This window comes from Schistocerca gregaria, chromosome X (genome assembly GCF_023897955.1).
Source record: "Schistocerca gregaria isolate iqSchGreg1 chromosome X, iqSchGreg1.2, whole genome shotgun sequence".
Classification (NCBI taxonomy): domain Eukaryota; kingdom Metazoa; phylum Arthropoda; class Insecta; order Orthoptera; family Acrididae; genus Schistocerca; species Schistocerca gregaria.
In genome coordinates this window covers 591833452-591856617 of record NC_064931.1, presented here as the reverse complement: position 1 = coordinate 591856617, position 23166 = coordinate 591833452, and the positions used below count along the sequence as shown (strand labels likewise).

Here is a 23166-nt window from a genome sequence, read left to right as displayed (position 1 = left end):
CAGTCCTGAGATTGGTTTGATGCAACTCTCCATGCTACTCTATCCTGTGCAAGATTCTTCATCTCCCAGAACCCACTGCAACCCACATCCTTCTGAATCTGCTTAGTGTAGTCATCTCTTGGTCTCCCTCTACGATTTTTACCCTCTACGCTGCCCTCCAATACTAAATTGGTGATCCCTTGATCCCTCAGAACATGTCCTACCAACCGATCCCTTCTTCTGGTCAAGTTGTGCCACAAACTTCTCTTCTCCCCAATACTATTCAATACTTCCTCATTAGTTATGTGATCTACCCATCTAATCTTCAACATTCTTCTGTAGCACCACATTTCGAAAGCTTCTATTCTCTTCTTGTCCAAACTATTTATCGTCCATGTTTCACTTCCATACATGGCTACACTCCAAACAAATACTTTCAGAAATGACTTCCTGATACATAAATCTATATTCGATGTTAACAAATTTCTCTTCTTCAGAAACGCTTTCTTTCCCATTGCCAGTCTACATTTTATATCCTCTCTACTTCGACCATCATCAGTTATTTTACTTCCTAAATAGCAAAACTCATTTACTACTTTAAGCGTCTCATTTCCTAATCTAATTCCCTCAGCATCACCCGATTTAATTTGACTACATTCCATTATCCTCGTTTTGCTTTTGTTGATGTTCATCTTATATCCTCCTTTCTCCTCCTTTCAAGACACTGTCCATTCCGTTCAACTGCTCTTCCAAGTCCTTTGTCGTCTCTGACAGAATTACAATGTCATCGGCGAACCTCAAAGTTTTTACTTCGTCTCCATGAATTTTAATACCTACTCCAAATTTTTCTTTTGTTTCCTTTACTGCTAGCTCAATATACAGATTGAATAACATCGGGGAGAGGCTACAACCCTGTCTCACTCCTTTCCCAACCACTGCTTCCCTTTCACGCCCCTCGACTCTTATGACTGCCATCTGGTTTCTGTACAAATTGTAAATAGCCTTTCGCTCCCTGTATTTTACCCCTGCCACCTTTAGAATTTGAAAAAGAGTATTCCAGTCAACATTGTCAAAAGCTTTCTCTAAGTCTACAAATGCTAGAAACGTAGGTTTGCCTTTTCTTAATCTTTCTTCTAAGATAAGTCGTAAGGTCAGTATTGCCTCACGTGTTCCAACAATTCTACGGAATCCAAACTGATCTTCCCAGAGGTCGGCTTCTACTAGTTTTGCCATTCGTCTGTAAAGAATTCGCGTTGGTATTTTGCAGCTGTGACTTATTAAACTGATAGTTCGGTAATTTTCACATCTGTCAACACCTGCTTTCTTTGGGATTGGAATTATTATATTCTTCTTGAAGTCTGAGGGTATTTCGCCTGTCTCATACATCTTGCTCACCAGGTGGTAGAGTTTTTTCAGGACTGGCTCTCCCAAGGCTGTCAGTAGTTCTAATGGAATGTTGTCTACTCCCGGAGCTTTGTTGCGACTCAGGTCTTTCAGTGCTCTGTCAAACTCTACACGCAGTATCGTATCTCCCATTTCGTCTTCATCTACATCCTCTTCCATTTCCATAATATTGTCCTCAAGTACATCGCCCTTGTATAGACCCTCTATATACTCCTTCCACCTTTCTGCTTTTCCTTCTTTGCTTAGAACTGGGTTTCCATCTGAGCTCTTGATGTTCATACAAGTGGTTCTCTTATCTCCAAAGGTCTCTTTAATTTTCCTGTAGGCAGTATATATCTTACCCCTAGTGAGATAAGCCTCTACATCCTTACATTTGTCCTCTAGCCATCCCTGCTTAGCCATTTTGCACTTCCTGTCGATCTCATTTTTGAGACGTCTGTATTCCTTTTTGCCTGCTTCATTTACTGCATTTTTATATTTTCTCCTTTCATCAATTAAATTCAATATTTCTTCTGTTACCCAAGGATTTCTACTAGTCCTCGTCTTTTTACCTTCTTGATCCTCTGCTGCCTTCACTACTTCATCCCTCAAAGGTACCCATTCTTCTTCTACTGTATTTCTTTCCCCCATTCCTGTCAATTGCTCCCTTATGCTCTCCCTGAAACTTTGTACAACCTCTGGTTCTTTTAGTTTATCCATGTCCCATGTCCTTAAATTCCCACCTTTTTGCAGTTTCTTCAGTTTTAATCTACAGGTCATAACCAATAGATTGTGGTCAGAGTCCACATCTGCCCCTGGAAATGTCTTACAATTTAAAACCTGGTTCCTAAATCTCTGTCTTACCATTATATAATCTATCTGATACCTTTTAGTATCTCCAGACTTCTTCCATGTATACAGCCTTCTTTTATGATTCTTAACCAAGTGTTGCCGATGATTAAGTTATGCTCTGTGCAAAATTCTACCAGGCGGCTTCCTCTTTCATTCCTTTGGCCCAGTCCATAATCACCTACTACGTTTCCTTCTCTCCCTTTTCCTACTACCGAATTCCAGTCACCCATGACTATTAAATTTTCATCTCCCTTCACTATCTGAATAATTTCTTTTATTTGATCATACATTTCTTCAATTTCTTCGTCATCTGCAGAGCTTGTTGGCATATAAACTTGTACTACTGTAGTAGGTGTGGGCTTCGTATCTATCTTGGCCACAATAATGCGTTCACTATACTGTTTGTAGTAGCTTACCCGCATTCCTATTTTCCTATTCATTATTAAACCTACTCCTGCATTACCCTTATTTGATTTTGTGTTTATAACCCTGTAGTCACCTGACCAGAAGTCTTGTTCCTCCTGTCACCGAACTTCACTAATTCCCACTATATCTAACTTTAACCTATCCATTTCCCTTTTTAAATTTTCTAACCTACCTGCCCGATTAAGGTATCTGACATTCCACGCTCCGATCCGTAGAACGCCAGTTTTCTTTCTCCTGATAACGATGTCCTCTTAAGTAGTCCCCGCCCGGAGATCCGAATGGGGGACTATTTTACCTCCGGAATATTTTACCCAAGAGGACGCCATCATTAACAAATAGGAAAAACAAACCCGTAACATTCGAATAGAGCATTAGTAGTGTGCTGCCTTTCACAATCACGTCATTGAAATATCTGGGCGTAGCGGTGCAAAGCGTTATGAAATACAACTTGCATGTGAGGATTTTGGAAGGGAAGGCGAATGGTCTACTTCGGTTTATTGGGAAAACTCTGGGAAATTGTGGATGATTTGCAAAGGAGAACGCATACAGGACGCTAGCACGACCCATTCTTGAGTACTGCTCGAGTGTTTGGGATCAAATGGTTCAAATGGCTCTGAGCACTATGGGACTCAACATCTTAGGTCATAAGTCCCCTAGAACTTAGAACTACTTAAACCTAACTAACCTAAGGACATCACACACACCCATGCCGGAGGCAGGATTCGAACCTGCGACCGTAGCAGCCCCGCGGTTCCGGACTGCAGCGCCAGAACCGCACGGCCACCGCGGCCGGCTGTTTGGGATCCCCACGAGGTCGGATTAAAGGACAACTTCGAAGCAGTTCACAGGTGGGCTGCTAGATTTGTTACTGGCAGGTTCGAACAACGCGCTAAATATTACGGAAATGCTTCTTGAATTCAAATGGGAATCCCTGGAGGGATGACGACGTTCTTGGTTCAAATGCCTCTGAGCACTATGGATGGGACTTAACTTCTAAGGTCATCAGACCGCTAGAACCTAGAACTATTTAGACCTAACTAACTTAAGGACGTCACATGCATCCATGCCCGAGGCAGGATTCGAACCGCTCGGCCAACCCACGACGTTCTTTTCGAGGTTCGTTATTGAGAAAATTTATAGAACCTGCATTTGAAGCTAGCTGTAGAACGATTCTACTGCCGCCAACGTGCATGTCGTGTAATATTTCTTGCATGTCAAACTTGGTGAGTGATTTGAAGCTAGGTTTCTAATTCGTATTGGAGCATTCCCCCAAATTTTCACAAAGTTGCTAATCTGTGAGCGTATTTAATTTGCCTACTGGACTGATTGATAATTGGTTAAGGTGCGTAGTTTGCTCACCATTTGAACGCTTGTGTGTTGTATAAAAATTTTACTTGAGATTGATTGCAGTCAGGCATAATTGAGTTTGTATGTAAAACGTTAATTTAATCTGTTGTTATTGCATGCATTTCAAGGTAGTTTTACGTCTGCGTTTTAAAGTGAGATGGTGTCTGAGTTTCTTGACAGGTCTAGCATGTGAACCGTCCTGATTTACCGGTGGCGTCGGAGTTGAAACTTATTCTTTTGAGCTTCAGCTAACTTTTGTGTTGGACTGTTAATTTTTACATTGGCATGATGATTGTAATAAGATGTATTTACAATTTGTCACGGATGGTGTTCAATCCATGCTTGCACAGTCCTTCCATACCCAAGACAACCTAGCGGCATGTCGCGTTTCAACTAAGATACGAGCAGTTAGGGCTCATCCGGAGGTATTTAGACAGTCATTTTTCCTTCTCTCTATTTGCGAGTGGAACAGGAAGAGAAATAACTAGTAGTGGTACAGGATACCCTCCGCCGTGCATCGTACGGTGGTTTGTGGAGTATGTATGTAGATGTCGACTGAACGATGTGGACGTTATAACAGCACTCCAAGCAACTTCAATATCGTCTGGTGTGTGAACGCTTCGCACACAGCCTGTCGGTTTCTTTCTCATTGCTGAACCTGTTCCTCAAAATCGCGTATCGACGTCAAAATGGTTGTGCAGATGGAAGGTGATCGTGGTATCTTAAATTGAATTGACGGCGAAATTATCTACGTGCGCCCCCCGCCCCGTATTCGATGGCAAAAGCAAGTTGTCCACCACTCGAAATGTTCGTTTTAACTAAATGGCAAGATGGTGTAAACTTGTTTCTATATGTTAATCAGTGTTAACAGTGGTCCAGGGCCACCAACACAAACTTCAAAATATCCCGTTTCTTGGAATCACTCCCCACATTTTCCCGTAAAATAATAATAATAATAATAATAATAATAATATACACGTGTTAGGTGGATTAACCATACAATGTGAGCAGCCGTTTTAGGTTGTTTGTAGATGATGCTTTCGTTTATCATCTAGTAAAGTCATCAGAAGATCACAGCCATTGCAAAAAGATTCAGATAGACATGTATGGCGCGAAAATCGGCAGTTGACTCTAAATAATGAAAAGTGTGGTGTTGTCCACACGAGTGCCAAATTGAATCCGTTAAACTTCGATTACACGATAAATCAATCGAACCTAAATACCGTAAATTTAACTAAATACCTAAGAATTACAATTATGAAAGAGTGAAAACGCAAAGAAAATGTTACGGCCAAGGCGAACCAAAGACTGCGTTTTATTGGCAGAGCTCTTAGAAGACCCAACAGATCTACTAAAGAGAATGCCTACACTATGTTTATGCGTCCTGTTTTAGAGTACTGCTGCGCGTTGTGGGATTCTGACGAGATAGAATTAACGGAATACACCATTAAAGTTCAAAGAATGGCAGCACATTTTGTACTATCAAGAAACAGAAGAGAGAGTGTCACGGACGTGACCCGGCACAGGATTTGGGGTAGAAATCATTAAAATAAAGGCGTTTTTCGTTGCGGTGGGATCTTCTGGTGAAATTTCAATCACAAGCTTTCTCTTCCGAATGCGAAAATAATTTGTTGACGCCGAACTACGTAGGGGGAAACGATCATCATAATAAAATAAGGGAAATCAGAGTTCGCACAGAAAGATATATGTGTTCCTTTTTTTCCTCGTGCTATTCGAGAGTGGAATAATAGAGGATTAGTGTGAGGTTGTTCGATGAACCCTGTGCCAGAACACTTAAGTGTGATTTGCAAAGTAGCCATTTAGATTTAGATGTAGATGAAAAAATTACGTGTCCCGCTGCGAAAATATCGTTCCCATACTGAGATTTTTACTCTGCAGTGGAGTGTGCGCTGATATGAAACCTCCTGGCAGATTAAAACTGTGTGCCGGACCGAGACTCGAACTCTGGACCTTTGCCTTTCGCGGGCAAGTGCTCTACCAGCTGAGCTACCCAAGAACGACTCACGCCCCGTCATCACAGCCTTACTTCTGCCAGAACCTCGGCACCTACCTTCCAAACTTTACAGAAGCTCTCTTGCGAACCTTGCAGAACTAGCACTCCTGAAAGAAAGGATATTGCGGATACATGGCTTAGCCACAGCCTGGGGGATGTTTCCAGAGTGAGATTTTCACTCTGCAGCGGAGTGTGCGCTGATATGAAACTTCCTGGCAGACTAAAACTGTGTGCCGGACCGAGACTCGAACTCGGGACCTTTGCCTTTCGAGGGGAAGTGCTCTAGCAACTGAGCTACCCAGGCACGACTCACGCCGCGTCCTCACAGCTTTACTTCTGCCAGAAACTCGCCTCCTACCTTCCAAACTTCGCAGGAGAGCTTCTGTAAAGTTTGGAAGGTAGGAGACGAGTTTCTGACAGAAGTAAAGCTGTGAGGACGGGGCATGAGTCGTCTTTGGGTAGCTCAACTGGTAGAGCACCTTAATCTGCCAGGAAGTTTCATATCGTTCCCATAGTTCGAAATGTCCATAAAATAAAAGTTGTGCTAGTTTAAGGTGTATTCCCGTCAGACTGGCGAGTCCGATGTAAGTGTCGAGAGATACTCGCTAGAAAAGACCCTGCCGGTTCGTAGACGCTAGCATTGTTGTAGTTCACACAGTACCGGGCATCGCTTTAGTTTCTTCGAATTGTGTCGGAGAACCTTCTATTCGCGTCCCCATCGACGAGAGCCTAAATATTTAACGGTTCTCCGGCGTAGAGGATGATTTTTTCGTCGTTTTCGAGAGCAGTTTCCGACGGCGGGAACGGTCGCAGGACCGAAAGGCGGGCTTTTCGAGCGGTCGATCGTCGCACGTTGCGCCCGTCGACACGCGTAGAGGAGCGCGGCGGTGGCGGAGGCCGGCGTATCCGGTTTTTGAAGCAGAAGAAAGTGGTGCGCTAGGAGACGTCTCCTTTGTTCGGAGCGGAGTGACCGGGCCGCGGCAGCTGTGTGTGTTTTTGTTGCGGCACGGCGCGGCGCGGCGCGGCGCGGCAGGCGTGCGTCTGTTGCCGAGCAGCGCTGCGGCGGCCGGGCAGCGCAGCCCGAGGCCAGCCGGGGAAACCGGTTGTGGTAGCTGCGGCCATCTCAGCGTGGCCGTGGCGGCCGCGGCGGGCAGGTGGCAGCTTCCTCTCGCGCGGGGCCCTCCCAGCGCGCCGCACGCAGGCGGACCGCCGCCACTCGCCGCCTGTGCGCGCCACGCTCCACAGCCTTCCGCCGCGCCGACGCGCCACCAGTAAGTAACCGCTACTCTGCCGTCTCGCACACCCTCCTCCTCACTCTCGCTTATCTGCCGTCGAGAGACGCCGTGTCCGTCTTTGTTTAGCGTTATTGTGTCGTTTCGAAACTAAAGTGAACGCGAGTTGCAGAGCGCTATTTGCTGCTTCACGCAAGTGGTTTACGAAAATCTCTTTATTTCTCCAGTTATTGTCACGAAGCACGATTTCTCGCGCTCGTTGTTCCTCGCGCACCGTTTCCGACTCTTACATCTGTTCTAGTGCAGTCGTGCGAGGGCTCTCTCACCGAACTGCCGAAAATTATCAAAATCAGCCGCGGTCTGCGATGACGCACGCCTCTCGGGTCTGCTAGCAAAGCGACGTCACCCCCACCCACTGTAGCGCTGGGGACGCGAGTACGGTAGCGGGACGTCGGCTGTCGTCCAAATGTTGGGGAACATATGTCGGCAGTATTGTAAGCGACGTCCCGCGGCGGAGGATAGTGGTCCAGCCGGGCTGTGATTTGGGCCGCGCTCGACCGTGCCCGTCCAGCTGGTATCCTGGTAGGCTGCCTGGCAACAGAGCCGGCCGGCGACCATTCGAGCCTACAAGGTCACCAGCCCTGTCTCCTTCCCTGGCTTGCATCGCCATTCTCTCCCTTCCTTTCTGCCGTGTAGCCAGCAGCGGGCGCACAGCCGTTCTTCTGGGATGGCTCTTCCTCCCCTGCGCCTTCCGCTGCTGCTGCTGCTGCCTCGCCGACTCGTCGTCTCCTCGTAAGTCCAACTTGCACTCTTTATCTCTTTCGATTCGATCTCGTCTTCGCCGACATCTTTGCCAGTTCTTATGTTTTATAGAAATACTTCCAAATTTGAGCGGTACGTGCCCGTAACTGTGAGTGGTGAAGCAGTGATGGCGGGAGATTTGATGCAACAGGTCCTGTCAAACATTCTGTCACCAGTACGTCGGTATAGTTGTAGCCGATTCTGCAACCTCTCGCTGTTACTCTTTATCGGCCATATGTCTACTAAGGTTTATCCGCTACCGGTTACAGTGACACGTTACTGTCAAGTAAAAAAAAATTACTGTCCATTGTTTTAACGACATTGTAATTTTTCGCGGTTCTACATTGACGATGTTCGACAGTGAAGTTAATGTAACTTTTGTAAAGAAATTTCGCGAGCAAAATTTTGGAGTTCTTGTCAGTATACTATAGCAATTATGAGCAGAAATTTTGTAGAAGTTTCTAGATTCTACCAGAAGTGTGTTGCGTACCTGAGTCATTTCCAGTACTTAATACCTCGGTAAATATATAGTTATTATTTCTTTTGTATGCAGGCCTATGTTTACTTTTCCCTTTCTAAGGAGGTTGTCAGAGTTCTTCAGCCGAGTGGAATTAATTATTACGCCTGTCAGTCTTCAATGCCACTTATGTATGAACTGTGCGCTGTCGCCACTAATTCGCAAGCTACCTAAGAAAAACATTCTATAAAGGCATATTCTCAGAGGTTCAGCTAGTTTTGACGAGACAGAAATTTTAAACAGAATTTCTAGTACGCGTTCGTGAAACTACATCGGCCGAAATTGTTAGTGACACTTTCGTTGTACGTTTAGAACAATGTACGTAAACATAACGTGGGCTGCCTGATACACTAAGTCCCGGATTGCAAAGATGCAATGAAGACAGCATTCGCTTTTCTTATGGAACGGTATCGATGATCTCATATATGGGAATTCAGTTCGGGCACAAATGAATGTCAGATATGCGTTTTACATGTAAGAGAATGCAATTTCTGTAATGTACTGCTATATGACAGCCATATCTAAAAGGCGTCACGAGCCTTAATGCCATTTTTAAGAGCGACAGGTTATTTTTGAAATGCTTTTTTATACTAAGTAAACTTTATTACACTACCATAACATACAGTGTCACAGTAAATGCCTTACTTATACTCCAAAATGTCTGTAGATTTATTGATAAGAAGTCTTGGCTCTTGAAGTATAATTCTGTGAAGTTTATGGAATTTGTAACGAGTCTGCAAAAGAGATAAGCATGTTTTTCACTATTTTGCTGCTTCCATTTATCTGAAAATTCTGCAATGTTTTTACTGTCAATGTCACATTTCCTTTTTGTTTTTCTTTTTTTATTTAACGCTTAGCTTTTTGTATATAACGCTTAGCTGTAGTAGCCAGATAAGCAGCGAAATGTTGCTGCACAAAAATTATATCTTTCATCTGTTGCAAACAGCTGTAAACTTCCCACAGATACGCTTTAAATGATGTATCTCTCATAAATATCTTTGCAAGTAATTTATAGTAACATTCGTAATAACGAGACTAACACTTCGTTAACATTAGTGACTGCTTTTCTCTGCATGTACAGTACATGCGAGATCAATTTTGATGCAGGCGAAAATTGACATTGTGCTACACTGCAGAAATAATCATGAAAAACGCTACTCAGAACCTGTTTCTTTTTGTGGAAAAATGGAAGAAAGTATAGTTTAACGTCCTGTCGACAACGAAGTCATTAGAATCGGAAAGTAAGCTATGATTGGGAAAGGAAGTCGGCCGTGTCCTTTCCAAAGGCACCATCCTGGCACCTGTCTTATACGGTTTAGGGAAGCCACGGAAAACGTAAAAGAGAATGACAGGATTGAAACTTGAGTCGCTGTCCTCCCGAATGCGAGCCCAGTGTCTTAACTACAGCACCCTTTTGGAACAAATCAATTCAGGAGTGCTAAAAGGCTATAGATGCGGTCTGTTCAGCTCGTTTTGTGGGCTTTTGTTATGGACCACTGAATGATGAACTCAAATGTCTGCAGTTATCAAATTATCGCAAGAAACAGCTTCTAGTTACCGCATGCGATAGGACCAGATGTATTGTGTGTGCCATTTGTACACGGAGCTTTTGTGGTTCATGAACCAATGTACGCTCCTAGGAACACATCCTATATAGAAATAAGTAACGAGAAACTTACATGGCCATCACGCACCCTTCCCAGGGTAGCCTGCAAAGGGAAACTATACAATTTAGATTCTGTATAAAGACTAAAGACCGGCTACGCGCGTTGATTAGCATAACAATCAAATCAAATTTTGATGTGTGTGTATGCGGGATGGAGAGAGAGAGAGAGAGAGAAAATGAAACATGCCGAAATTGCACACATCATTCGAAGTTCACTTTCACACCTCGCAAAGAACATCGTTGCCCATTAACTCCGGGCGGTCTACACAGCGTAACGTCGCTGTCGTCATCTTAAGGTAATTTGGGTAATACGTGTGTACGTCACCGGCAAGAAATGTCTACCTGCTACTTTGCACCATGTTTCTAGGCTATAAAACAGACTTAATTAAATCGAACCACCCGTTGCGAAATAAAAATGTTGCAGGTATTAGAGTGTCAAGCAGCAATTTATTGGTCACGCGAACACAAAAGTCATATTACATGGGACCACTGTGGCACTGTCATTTCGTTTGTTTCGGTGATCATTTGCGAACATTACTTTAGATGTATACTCTAATGCACAATGACGTAGTTTTCTAGAATATAAAGTTACCTAGGAACTTAGATCTGAAGTGTAACGACGCATTAACATTCTATCTTTAGTTTTCATTCCAATGTTTCACTGGTGTGTTTCTAGACAAAAAAACAGTATACGCTGTTTTTCCTTTGAAAAGCAATAATTCCAATGAAAAATTATTCCTTTAACTGTCAAAATATGTTCTTGTGTAATTGCTAATTATATATGGATATACCCGTAGGAAATTCATTTACTGCCGCAAAGAAATACGCCGTAAGACAAGAAAGGGTGTCATGGCCACAGATTAGAGGTTTTCTGTTGGTCATCAGTTCCAATTCATCAGCTACCCTAAATTCACTTTTAGCAACAGAATGTAAAGCAAAACTAAAAAGGATTAACTATGGGTTAGGCAGGCACTATACGAGTAACTTGCAGTTGTTATCAGTCACGTTAAGCAGAAATACTCAGCAGTGACAATCCCTGCTCAAAGAAAGATACTAATTTGAAGCATTAGCGCATTGGGTGTTAATTTTGGAAAGATGACAGAAAGTAACAAGCTACATTGCGTATGTATTTCATAAATGGCATGAGAGCAGTATAATATAGAATATGAATAAAACAGTAAGATTAATTTTCTCCGTCTCCTGATGATGTGGAATAACATGAAATGTCATATAAACTTCTATTTAACTTAAAGGAAACTGACAACAAAAGCGCACTGTCGAAACACGTAATACAGTGTTCACACAAATAAATGTTTGTATCTCGTAAATAGTCTAACATTCGATTATTCATCACAGCGGCTTTTTTTTTATCGTCCAAGAGCTTATGTACTGCTTCATAATTGGCCTGATTTATCCAAATAGGGGAACATTCTGCAATTGCTTTGTATGCCTATACATTGGCTCAATGAGACCATAATACTTTCTAAAACTTGGTCGCGCACGTAACAGAAAAGTCTACACTAACAATACTCTTAGTCTGATTTGCTCACTAAGCCGTGCGAATGAGACAATGTGTGTTCCAATGAAAATTATGTCCTGGGTTAAAGCAGTTCAACGTTTTTGAAGAGGCCTGGTGATGCCACAAGTTTCAAGCTTGGCTCCGACGAAGAAGATTTGTCTTGGACGTCGACAAGCTGTTCTCTAAACGGCCTCCGCATCAAGGATGTGTCAGCAGCATTGCGCTCTTCACCGTTATGGACTCGCTAATATGTAAACGGGGCTTTGCTGTGTGAGCTTTCCACGTGAAGTGCTAGTGGCAAGAAAAGTCGTGTCCATCAACCTGTATAGGCAACGGATGACCAAACAGGACGACGCGTCTCTTTGAGAAGCGTGATGTAGCGCTGTCGTTCGGACGTAAACACCCACACAAATGGAAATGTATGTTTTAGGATTTTGGAATACCGAGTGATCATTTTAGCTCTGTTGTGTCAACATTGGCCAAAGAATTTTATATCGGTTATATCACTTTACACAGAAGTGGAAGAGCGTTGCATATCTGTATCTGAACATGGATTTACTGTACTTGGGGGTCACATAATTCTTGAGGTTACAAGCGTTTCTATGGAAGCTTTTATTAATATATGGCAGTAACAAAAAGTGTCCTACGATTATTTAAGGTTTTCAAAATTGACAAAACATTTCGCAAAACTGTTAGAAATTTTTTAATTTGAATTTCAATTTCGAGCTGAGTGATTTCTACTCCATCCATTCGTTCTCGCGATTTTTCCAGGGTGAAAAACTCCATGAAAATATCTCATAAAATTAAGACAGTGATAAACATAATGTAAAATTAATACAGTGATAAAAATAATACGAGGTTCTTATTACAACTTCTACTTTATTTATTACAACCACATTTCGTCTCCCGCTGTTTAATTACATCAACTCGACATGTAAGGCACTACATTCCTTACTGTAGTGTAGCTGTTCTACTGGGCACAATAGGAGGTCATCCTTACATTGAAGGGTTTCCTAATTTGTTATCAGCTTGGGTTATACGCTGCTTCCCGCAGGAATTGAAAGGATTAAACTTGGCCTCGCCTACTACGAGGTTGCTAAACAAATTACTGATGCATTTGTGAAGGAAGGAGCGTATGCGTCGACTGTAGCCCAATTAGAAACATCATTCCAGTATTCACCTCTGACGGTTTCTACGAAATCATGAAAACAACAACACCAGGAGGGCCATATAATAATACGTGAACTACACTTTTTCCAAACAGAAAAGCCGGCCGTTGCGGCTGAACGGTTCTAGGCGCTTCAGTCTGGAACCGCGCGAATGCTACGGTCGCAGGTTCGAATCCTGCCTCGGGCATGGATGTGTGTGATGTCCTTAGAGTAGTTAGGTTTAAGTAGTTCCAAGTTCTAGGGGGCTGATGACCTCAGATGTTAAGTCCCATAGCGCTCAGAGCCATTTGAACCGAAAAAAATATAATGGCAACTATAGCGCCTCCACGCCCAGTCCACACCTACAGCAAAAATGTATGTATATTTCTGAAAATGTATTGGCGAAACTTATATGGAAACATTTACTGAAAACTTTCCGTCGATATCTGTAGGATGACTAAATTAAGACAGAATCAGATATAGTGACAATTTTGATGATGTCTGGTTATCATTGTGTCTACGTAGTGTTAATAATTATATGCGGCTGGACATAAATGCAGCGTTAAATCTTTTGAGGAACAAAACCAAGCTGACCTTTTAGATGCTGGTTCTTCATGGTTTTCCCAGATCAATACACATAATTATCGGGGCAGTTTCTTCAGCGAGGCATCAAACGTAGTTAGATTTTCACTCGGTAATACAAGTTTCAAAAATCCGTCGGGAAAACGTGACCTAGGTTTTCCATTGTTTCCCAGTGCCTCTTCAGGCAAACACTGGGGCAGCTTTTTTCTAACAAAGCTGTACTATTTCGTAACACATTCTTTTTTTTATTCAGAACTAGTGTACAATCACTGATGATGTCGACGGAGTATTAGTTTAACTTCTCTCTCCTTTAGAGTAGCAACAGTTTAACAATAAGACCTGCAGTTGATCGGCAGTCGCTGCATAAAATGGCAGCTAACTCAAAATGAATGAGAAAAAAATGAAACATGTTTCATGTAACTATGAGAAATGTAAAGCAGTGTAATCATCAACTGAGGAAATAGCTCTAAAAATTCTTGGAAGATCAGATCGTCCATCTGACACCCTTACGAAGTTTGAAAAGGCTGACAAAGAATAGGATGTAAGGAAGTCAGAGTTGAATATCTTGCCGATGTCGAGCTTATTAATGTCCTTCCTTAAGCTCAGAAAAGAGAAGAAAGGGAGGAAGAATTATCTGCCGCTTTATCGAATGAGCCATGTCGGTACTCGCATCAAGTGATTTAGGTAACCTTGGAGCACGTAAATATGGATGGCGAGACGAAGATTTCTGACAACTTTCCTCATGAATACGACTTCACTCTCTTAATCATTGATTCGTCTCGCTCAGCAAAAGTTTAAGAGAAAAATCAGAAGTGCCACGGAATTTTTAAGGATTTTTTTGTAGCCAGTGCGAAAATGTCAGGTAGTGTCAGCAAGAGTTTCACTGGGAGAGTTTTGGGCATCGTAGAATGGCTCCAGTCTTAAAATTACGAAACAGCGTTTACCGAAAACAGTGAACTTCTTGTAAGTCTCGCCTAATGACGGTGGACAAAATTATAAAATGTATTCACAACCACTTACGGATGCTAAAAATTATTTTGTTTTTTACGTATTGCTACTGAAATTTCGGGTACACTCAACTTCAGGTACAACCTAAAACGGAACTCTGCACACAGATAGAGATACCGCCAAAACATCAAGCGAATACGATCTGTGCTCATGTCATAGAGCCGGCTGGAGTGGCCGAGCGGTTCTAGGCGCTACAGTCTGGAACCGCGCGACCGCTACGGACGCAGGTTCGAATCCTGCCTCGGGCATGGATGTGTGTGTTGTCCTTAGGTTAGTTAGGTTTAAGTACTTCTAAGTTCTAGGGGACTGATGACCTCAGAAGTTAAGTCCCATAGTGTTAAGAGCCATTTGAACTATATCATAGAGAACACGAATAAACCCAAAACACTGTAAGAATCAGGACTGTAACACATTCCTCATATTTGTAAACGGAAACAGCAATGTTTAATAATCACACGAAGGCTGTGGACCCATTCTATATCGAACGACTACAGCTATAGACATGTTGTTTTAGAGGAAGGTGTACCTTTTTCGTACAGGATCCGCGACTGACGAAGGGAAGGGCGGTAATTGTATACAAGGTAGCATCTGCCTCACAACAAACAGTGACTTGCAGGGTACAGATTACAATTTACTCCCGTCTTTATCACACACGACATATTCTCTCTAGAATGACCTCGGCTGTCGCAATTTTGGAATCATCCTAGAGAGGAAGTGACTTTCATTAACAAAGAAAATCAACAATAATGTCTGATAGCGACTGTTCTCAACGGGTTGGCGTAACCCCAACTCCGTGTTTCTCGTGATAGAACTGTTTGAAACCTGCAAAATCTGTTTCGCTTTTTCGTATTAGTTGAAAACGGAGTCGGTTTGATGGTCGGCGATTTGAGAGACGAGTTGTCGATACGGAGGTGGGTAACAAGCGCCAGATGTTGCCGCAGACAGGGCGGGAAGCGCCACGGGGAGCAAAATAAGTGCGGCCCTTATACCTGCGCCTCAGGGTCGCACGGCACTGCGCTGCGTTGCGAAGTTTCCGCAGCTCGGTTGCGCGCCGGCCAACGGATTGCTGCCTCCGTAACGAGCGCGCCTCGCAGCTCGGCGGTTGGCGCGGGCACACCAGCGCCGGTACCCGTTTAGCTTACGTATTTGACGATCATTGTTAGCGTCTTATGCGGCTAAATTCTTCGTAGCGAAAACACGCCACAGAAACATGGCTATACGTGATTCCAGCCAGTCCTTGCCTTCTACTGTATGTTCATCTCTGTTAATGCCTACTCGTCACCGTGATCATTACCAAGAGCGTCGCCAGGATCTGGGACGGAGGAGGAGGGGGGGGGTACTCTTTTAGTTTCGCGATGTAAGGCGAAATAGTTTTGAGGTTTCACGACAAAATATTGTGGGTCACTTGCTGCTTGTCAGTTTTAGTTAAATGTTCCGGCTTTCTTCAAACGGGCACTGCATTCGCACGTCTGCCTGTGTGTTGGGCGGTATGCGAGCTTTGTGTGGGAAGATCAACTTGTTTCTAGGAAGCGTGGAAGGAAAACCTGGATACGCTCGTGGTCCTTCTATATGCCACGACCACACATTGTCCCATTCTTTTACACCTCAGCTCGTGTTCCATGTCTTAAAGATGTCGACGAGGTGTAAAATTTCCTTTTGATCCTCATCCAATCTACATCCATACTCCGCAAGCCAACTGACGGTGTGTGGCGGAGGGTACCTTGAGTACCTCTATAGGTTCTCACTTCTATTCCAGTCTCGTATTGTTCGTGGAAAGAAGGACTGTCGGTATGCCTCTGTGTGGATTCTAATCTCTCTGATTTTATCCTCATGGTCTCTTCGCGAGATATACGCAGGAGGGAGCAATATACTGCTTGACTCCTCGGTGAAGGTATGTTCTCGAAACTTCAACAAAAGCCCGTAACGAGCTACTGAGCGTCTTTCCTGCAGAGTCTTCCACTGGAGTTTATTTATCATCTCCGTAACGCTTTCGCGATTACTAAATGATCCTGTAACGAAGTGCGCTGCTCTCAGTTGGATCTTCTCTATCTCTTCTATCAACCCTATCTGGTACGGATCCCACACTGGTGAGCAGTATTCAAGCAGTGGGCGAACAAGTGTACTGTAACCTAATTCCTTTGTTTTCGGATTGCATTTCTTTAGGTTTCGTCCCATCCTGGTGACTGAAGAAAGATAGGTTGGTGTTTAACGACCCGTTGACTTTGAGATCATTTTAGACGGAGCACCAATTCAGCTGACAAGAATGGGAGAAACAAGAAGCTATGACTATATTAGTAACCCATCATGCCATTCGCCTTTAGTAGTGTATTCTTTTTACGTTCAGAAAATGTACATAACCGTTTAACATCATTCATAACTAATTTTTGCTATGCAGTGGAGTGTGCTCTGATACGAGATATAGTGTCAGATTAAAACTGAGTGCCGGATCGGGTCTCGAGCCCGGGACCTTTGACTTTCGCGGGCAAATGCTCTGTCCACTGAATTGGACTCGCATTCGGGAGGACTGCGGCTCAAATCCGTGTTTGACCCTCTGGATTTAGGTTTACCGTGATTTCACTTACGGAAAATGCGCGGATGGTTCCTGTGAAAGGGCGCGGCCAGCTTCCCTCCCCATCCTTAATCAATCTGCCTATAATGACTCGTTTTCGACGGGACGTAAACCCTTATCTTCCTTCCGTCCTTCTACCGACTGAGCTGCCCAAGTAAGACTCACGACCTCTCTTCACAACTCCACTGGCGCCAGTACCTCATCTCCTACCTTCCGAACTTACAGAAATTCTCCTGCCTGACTATCGGCGCTAGTACTCCTGGAAGAAAGGCAACTCAGTCGGTAGAGCAGTTGCCCGCGACAGGCAAAGGTCCGGATCTCGAGTCCCGGTAGGGCGCACAGTTTTATTCTGCTAGTAGGTTCCATCATTATCATCACCTTTAATGATTCGGGGAAATCCCTCAAATCCGAAATAAGGAGACTAAACGGTGATTTGAATCCCGTTGCTGCCGAAAACTAGATTAGTGCCTTACCTGCACTCAGTCTCAACGAGTAATGTCGCAGCTGGGCTTCAAACTGAGACCAGTGCATGTTCCATTGAAGAGGGACGTGTTATGTAAGAGGTCTGGCAACCGCAGCCAAAATTCCGCATGGTCAATAAAACCTTCCACTCTTGCTGTTAAAATACTTTTATTAAGAAGTCACTGTCGAATTCGCATCGGTAGAGACGCATCTTCAGGTGATAGATTTTTAAAAAGTCATAGCGCGGTGAAGTGATTGCTTAGAACCAAGTCCCATCGTTCATTGCCTAGATAAAACCATTAGCACGTTAAAAACGGTTGTCTGTGATTAAATTGACTGGTATCGCGAGGGACCATGCCGTAGACATCATAGAAGTGTGCACGGCGCTAGTGTAAACTGTATCTAGACGATGAAGAATGGGACTTGGCTCTAAGCAATCATTTTGCCGCGCCATGACTTTTTAAAAATCTGTCACCTAAAGATGCAGCTCTATTGATGCAAAACCGGTAGTGCCTTTTAATAAAAGTATTTTACCAGCCAGTGCGGAAGGTTTTATTCACCATGTGAAGTACCGAAGAAACGTACTAACGGATGATCGAGTGAGGTGGCGCGGTGGTTTACGCACAAGCTCAAAACCGCATAGCATGCGAATTGAACGAATTTGCATCTCGTGTAATCCATATTGCTTTAAATGACTAAGAAAGGTGTGATACCGCCTCTTTTTTCATGTTCATTAAATCATAAAGCACATCGCAGTGTTATGTGCGTTTGGAAACGGTATGCCTGAGAATGTGTGGAACGTGCATCCTCGCATAATGAGGAAACGCCTAAAATCGCATAGAATAGTCTATTTACGAGACGCAGGAATAATGGAGCGATCTTCCGGTCCTCGTAGCAATATGTGAGCTAACCAGAATACACACAGGCGAGGAAGAGTCGTGTGCTCACTGGCCGGTTTACTCAGTGAGTACAGCATACAGCTAAGATATCTTGCCGCTGATGCAATTATGACTGCGTTTCATCAATCGTACGTTTACTTGGCTGACATTTCGATATCTGCTTGGGTCAGTCGCCGAGTGCCTCTCGCAAGTGGGGACTCTGCTGGTATGCAATAAAGCTGATTAATACACTATGAAAGAAATGAGCTCCAAATTTCTAGGTAATATTGCTGATGCTGGTCAGGATGAAACTGTAATGGAAGATCAGTGGTTTCATTATAGTATTTTTTTAATATTTTATTTGTAGCGGCCAGCAGAGGAGGTGATGATAAGGTCGCGACAAAAAGGGACATTTGCTTAGCCTTAGGTGCTAAGAGCCGACATCATTATACTGACAACCAAAGTAATCAGTTTCTACCTCTAATGGGGATCGTAAGATGCCGCAAGTCGTATCCCAGGCTTTCTTAATTCCAAGCCACATAAAACGATGACTTTCTCCGACTGTTCACTTGGCTCTAAAACGTAGTCACTGTTTCATCGAAGACAACTTCCGAGATGTAATCACGTGTGGGACTGCTCCGTGCTTTTCAGGACAAGAAAAAACATTCGCGCGAATGTCAGGTAAGAACTGTAAGACTTGTTGATGAAGACAGTGAAATTAATTTCTGCTGCGTTGTTACTGACGTCAGAAACGTTTAGGTGGTGTCATTAATCTACAGACAGAAAAACCTACGAGTCTACCGTAAACCTATTTTATGAAAAGTAGGCCGAATAAAACAAAACTTCTCATAACAGTCGCAATTGTGAAAGGCAACAGTTTTCATTACAACTAAATGACATGTTCTTCCCCTTATTCTTTCCTCACTGCAATTAGATACGAAGAATATAGAGCGTCTGATCGCCGTGGTGGCAAGAGCAAAGCCAATCGTTTTGCAACGAACAATTGTAGATCATATGTGTGATATACTACATAAACGAAACACCAAAAAATGATAAAATAGTGTCGAAATTGGCTTCAGTATTAAAAGTGAAAACTAATATGTTCTTGGTAGACAGCGGTCTTGCTTACTTTTTGTTCTGCAAGTTCACAGCTGTCCATGTTGACAGTAATGCTCCACTTAAACGATTGGTTGAGCTGATTTTCCATGTCTTGTAGATGCAGCACAAAGATTTCCACCAAGTGAAAGGACCAGGAATAATATCACACATAGCTTGGGATAAAAAAAAATTTCTTTCAATCATCACTTTTGATGAAGTTCTGTCAACAGCATTGATGGCACAAAACATGTGCTATGAATAAATAGACTTTTGAATCCGAATTTAAGAAAGAGATATTCTTGGAGTTCTGAGGGAGATCTCCGGGTCGTTATTCCTAATGCCCAAATGCCTGTTTACCGTCCTTTATCTGAGAATAACTCCTCTAATCATTTACCGCGAAATGAGAATATTTCGTCTTTAGCTACATTTTGCGGAGCGAGTCTTTAGTGTGTTAGACATTCAGAGCATTAGCGTTATACCAAAGCTGTAACAGCTTGTGCAATAAAGCAGAAGCAAGTCTGCATCATTATTGATTAACAGACCAGGAGTTACAAGAAAGCTAGCGTTACGGACGCTGTCCCGACTCTTCAGTGTTGCACGAAGATGTGGAACTAGTGTCGGAAACATCTAGCCGATGCTGACGTTATTGCTTTCTATTTATCGACAAAGACAGCATCCTTAGCCGCAAGGTAAAATGTGCGAAATGGCAAAACGCACCAGAGTTATCCTGCGGGCCTGCTAACAGATCACGGAGTATTTATCTTTATGTTCGCCACTAGGTACGGAGTAGTTAGCACGAATATAGAACTTTTGCGTTTTACAAAGGAAAAAAGACTTCAGTGATGAAAGGATCGTAATCAGAAACCGGTACCGCAAGTTTCTGATTATGGAGTTGTTTTATTTCGGTGCATGCAGCGTCAGTTGCACGCAGCTGCATAAGAGGAGAAGACATTACGGTAAGTTTTCTGTGGTGATTTCTTACTCTCTTTTCACGAAAACTGTTCTGTTACTTATGACTAATAGATTCACCCTTCGCCGAAAGTGAGAAAGGCGGGGACCATCCTTTTATAATTTTTCACAGTGACCGTCAGATTTAGACAAAAAAGATTATGTTTCCGCACTATGAGGGATTCAAAAGAAAAAAAATGATAAACGGCTGAAAAATGAAGTAGAGTGTTGCTCCACTTTCCGCGAATGTTCCGTCGTTTCTTCTTATTCTTCTTAGGCCCACTTAAGCATATATTTTTTTAAACACTGTAATCTAGTTTCTGTCAGTCTGTAGTATCGCAGATCCTGGTGCAACGCATACACTAATGTTTGCTAGAAGTTTTGTTCCGGTAGTATACAATAATGTTCCCGATGTAAGCGTTTTCTTTGGACAGACTTTTTAATGAGGCTGTCTCTTTCATCTTCTTTCATTTACCCTTTTAACTTCCATCACTTGCGAAATTTTGCAGACAGTTTCTATTTTCGGTTCTCCATGCACTATCGGATATGCAGCTTCGAGATTTCGGAACGAGACGCAGTAAAAAAAACCGCATGAACATGGCAAATTTCGAATTATAGGTAGTTATTGGAACGATCCTTCTCGCGGGTAAAGTTCTTCTAATTTTTTGTAATAGTAATTTTTCGCAGTTTCTTGGAGATCACAAAAATAATGATAGATGCCTAGTATCCTAATTCTGTATATATTCTTAAGTCTATGTACAAGTGCAGACACTGAAAGGTCGATTAGTAGTTACGTCACACGCACACACACCAAACACATACATGCGTACCCCACGTTTGCCTGGACGAAAACTAGAGAAATGGTGTTTTAAAACTTTGGTCACACCTCTCGCCACTTCTGCTGTGCGAAACATATACAGCTCTGCAGTCACGCTAGCGAAAGAAACAGATTTGCAGTTGAGTCCCTTATATGCTACTTAAGCACATATCTCATTTCTGCAAAGCAGACAATGATACACTGTCGTCTAGTGTACTGTTAAAATCAGTCTTTTGCTATTGCCTCCGTCGTTTTTAACCACAAACCTAAACTTTTGTGAAGTGAAACTCAGTCAGTATTCTGGCACAACAGAATCTTGTGTTAAATTTTATTTCTTCCTTTAAGCAGAGTATTATCTGCACCAAATATTTGTGACTATCTGAGTCACTGCGCTGAAGTTTAACGAAAAAAAAACAATTTACGCAATAAATAGAACCACCGGGTGCTAAACAAACTAGACAGCTACCGACATTAACGTGCATTGCACTTCCAGTTATGCAGCTCTTAACACTCTACTCTCCCTTAAATTTCAGTTTGTCAGATATGCTAAACGTAGCGAACACTCCATAAAAGAGTGCTACATCATGCCTCAGTAACGCCTTCCTCAGTAGCCTTCTCTCAGCTCCTTCCAAACTCCGTGAAGACTCCTGTCATTCTGTTATACTAACATCAGTGGGAGGAACTGCCAGAGACGTGAAACTATGACGTGCACTCGGATGAACCAATAGTTTATGGTTGGAGAGACAACATCCCGGTTACAGTTGTCTGCGAAAACCAGTTATAGGTGTTGACCACTGACGCATTGTGTATACGGATGGTGTTAACCCCCTCAGCATCAGCCAAGGCCTGAAGGTGCTGCACTGAAACACCGAAACTGGTAGTAATACAATAAATGACATTACAAGGATGGCTGTATGTGTTTCATTTCCATACATAACCAAATGGAATCCTGCTGTCTGCGAAAGGCACGTGTCTGGGTTAAAGTCGTGGCCCGCTACTGTCACAAATCTTCAGCATCTCGTTTGTAATCGTGAGAGCAAGAACTACGTTATCGACTGATATTAGTCTATGCCTACTAACGAACAACATTTTCTTAGGATGTTAAAAACTGTCACTTCGAGAACTGTTAACCGAAGACCATTCACTTCCATTTCTCAAGTACTTTTTGGAGTTAATTAACGTTTCTATTTGGTTCTAAATGAAACATTGGACAAAGAGAAACTATACAGAAATGGTTTTTTCGTTGACCGCTGTAAAGAATTTTCAGGTCGTTATCACATTCACTGACGAGGATCTCAACGGCTTTGCTTTGCACAGTTACTAGTAAGTATGCGCTCGCCAGTCAAGCGCTATTCAGACAGCTGTGCATTTGACGACGCTATTGTGCAAGTTTGTATTCACGTCCGTGTGTGACATTCTTATCATGGCTAGTACTTGCCCTTTTCATGGAAGACAACAGTACAGCGGAAACTTACTTCGAAAAACAAAGGAAGACTGAAGCCAAAGGCCCCTTTCAGACATGCTGCATCACTGCAGAAACCAGAAGACAAAGACTTAATATCGGAAGAAGGCTATAGCGACTTAATTCTTGAGAATCATAAGAACGAGATCCACATAGTAAATGATACTAACACTACGTAAAAGTATGTGATGATTCTCTTTCACAAAACATAATAATTGTCACGGTATGATTACAAAAATATTTCTCCTTAATACAGTTCATTCCTACAGAAATGAAGTCTTAAAACAACTATAATATCTAAAAAAAAATCGTTCAAAAGCGAGACGCTGTACGAATGTATGAAGTGTATATTAAGAGTGATTGTCGTACCGCATCTACAACTGCTTCAGCTCCGTTTCTGATTTTAAGTGAAGGAGTTATGGGTTGGTAACGGATCACAACGTAACGTACCTGTCTTT

The 23166-nt window shown here is 42.8% G+C and overlaps 1 protein-coding gene across 1 annotated transcript in view; it reads left to right on the top strand.

Moving 5' to 3' along the window:
- Positions 1–23166, top strand: part of LOC126298232 (uncharacterized) — a 99003-nt gene that overhangs the window by 33520 nt on the left and 42317 nt on the right. The window contains exon 3 of the mRNA XM_049989538.1: positions 6986–7272. Coding sequence (XP_049845495.1) covers positions 6986–7272 — 287 coding nt within the window. The remainder of the gene's footprint in view (positions 1–6985; positions 7273–23166) is intronic.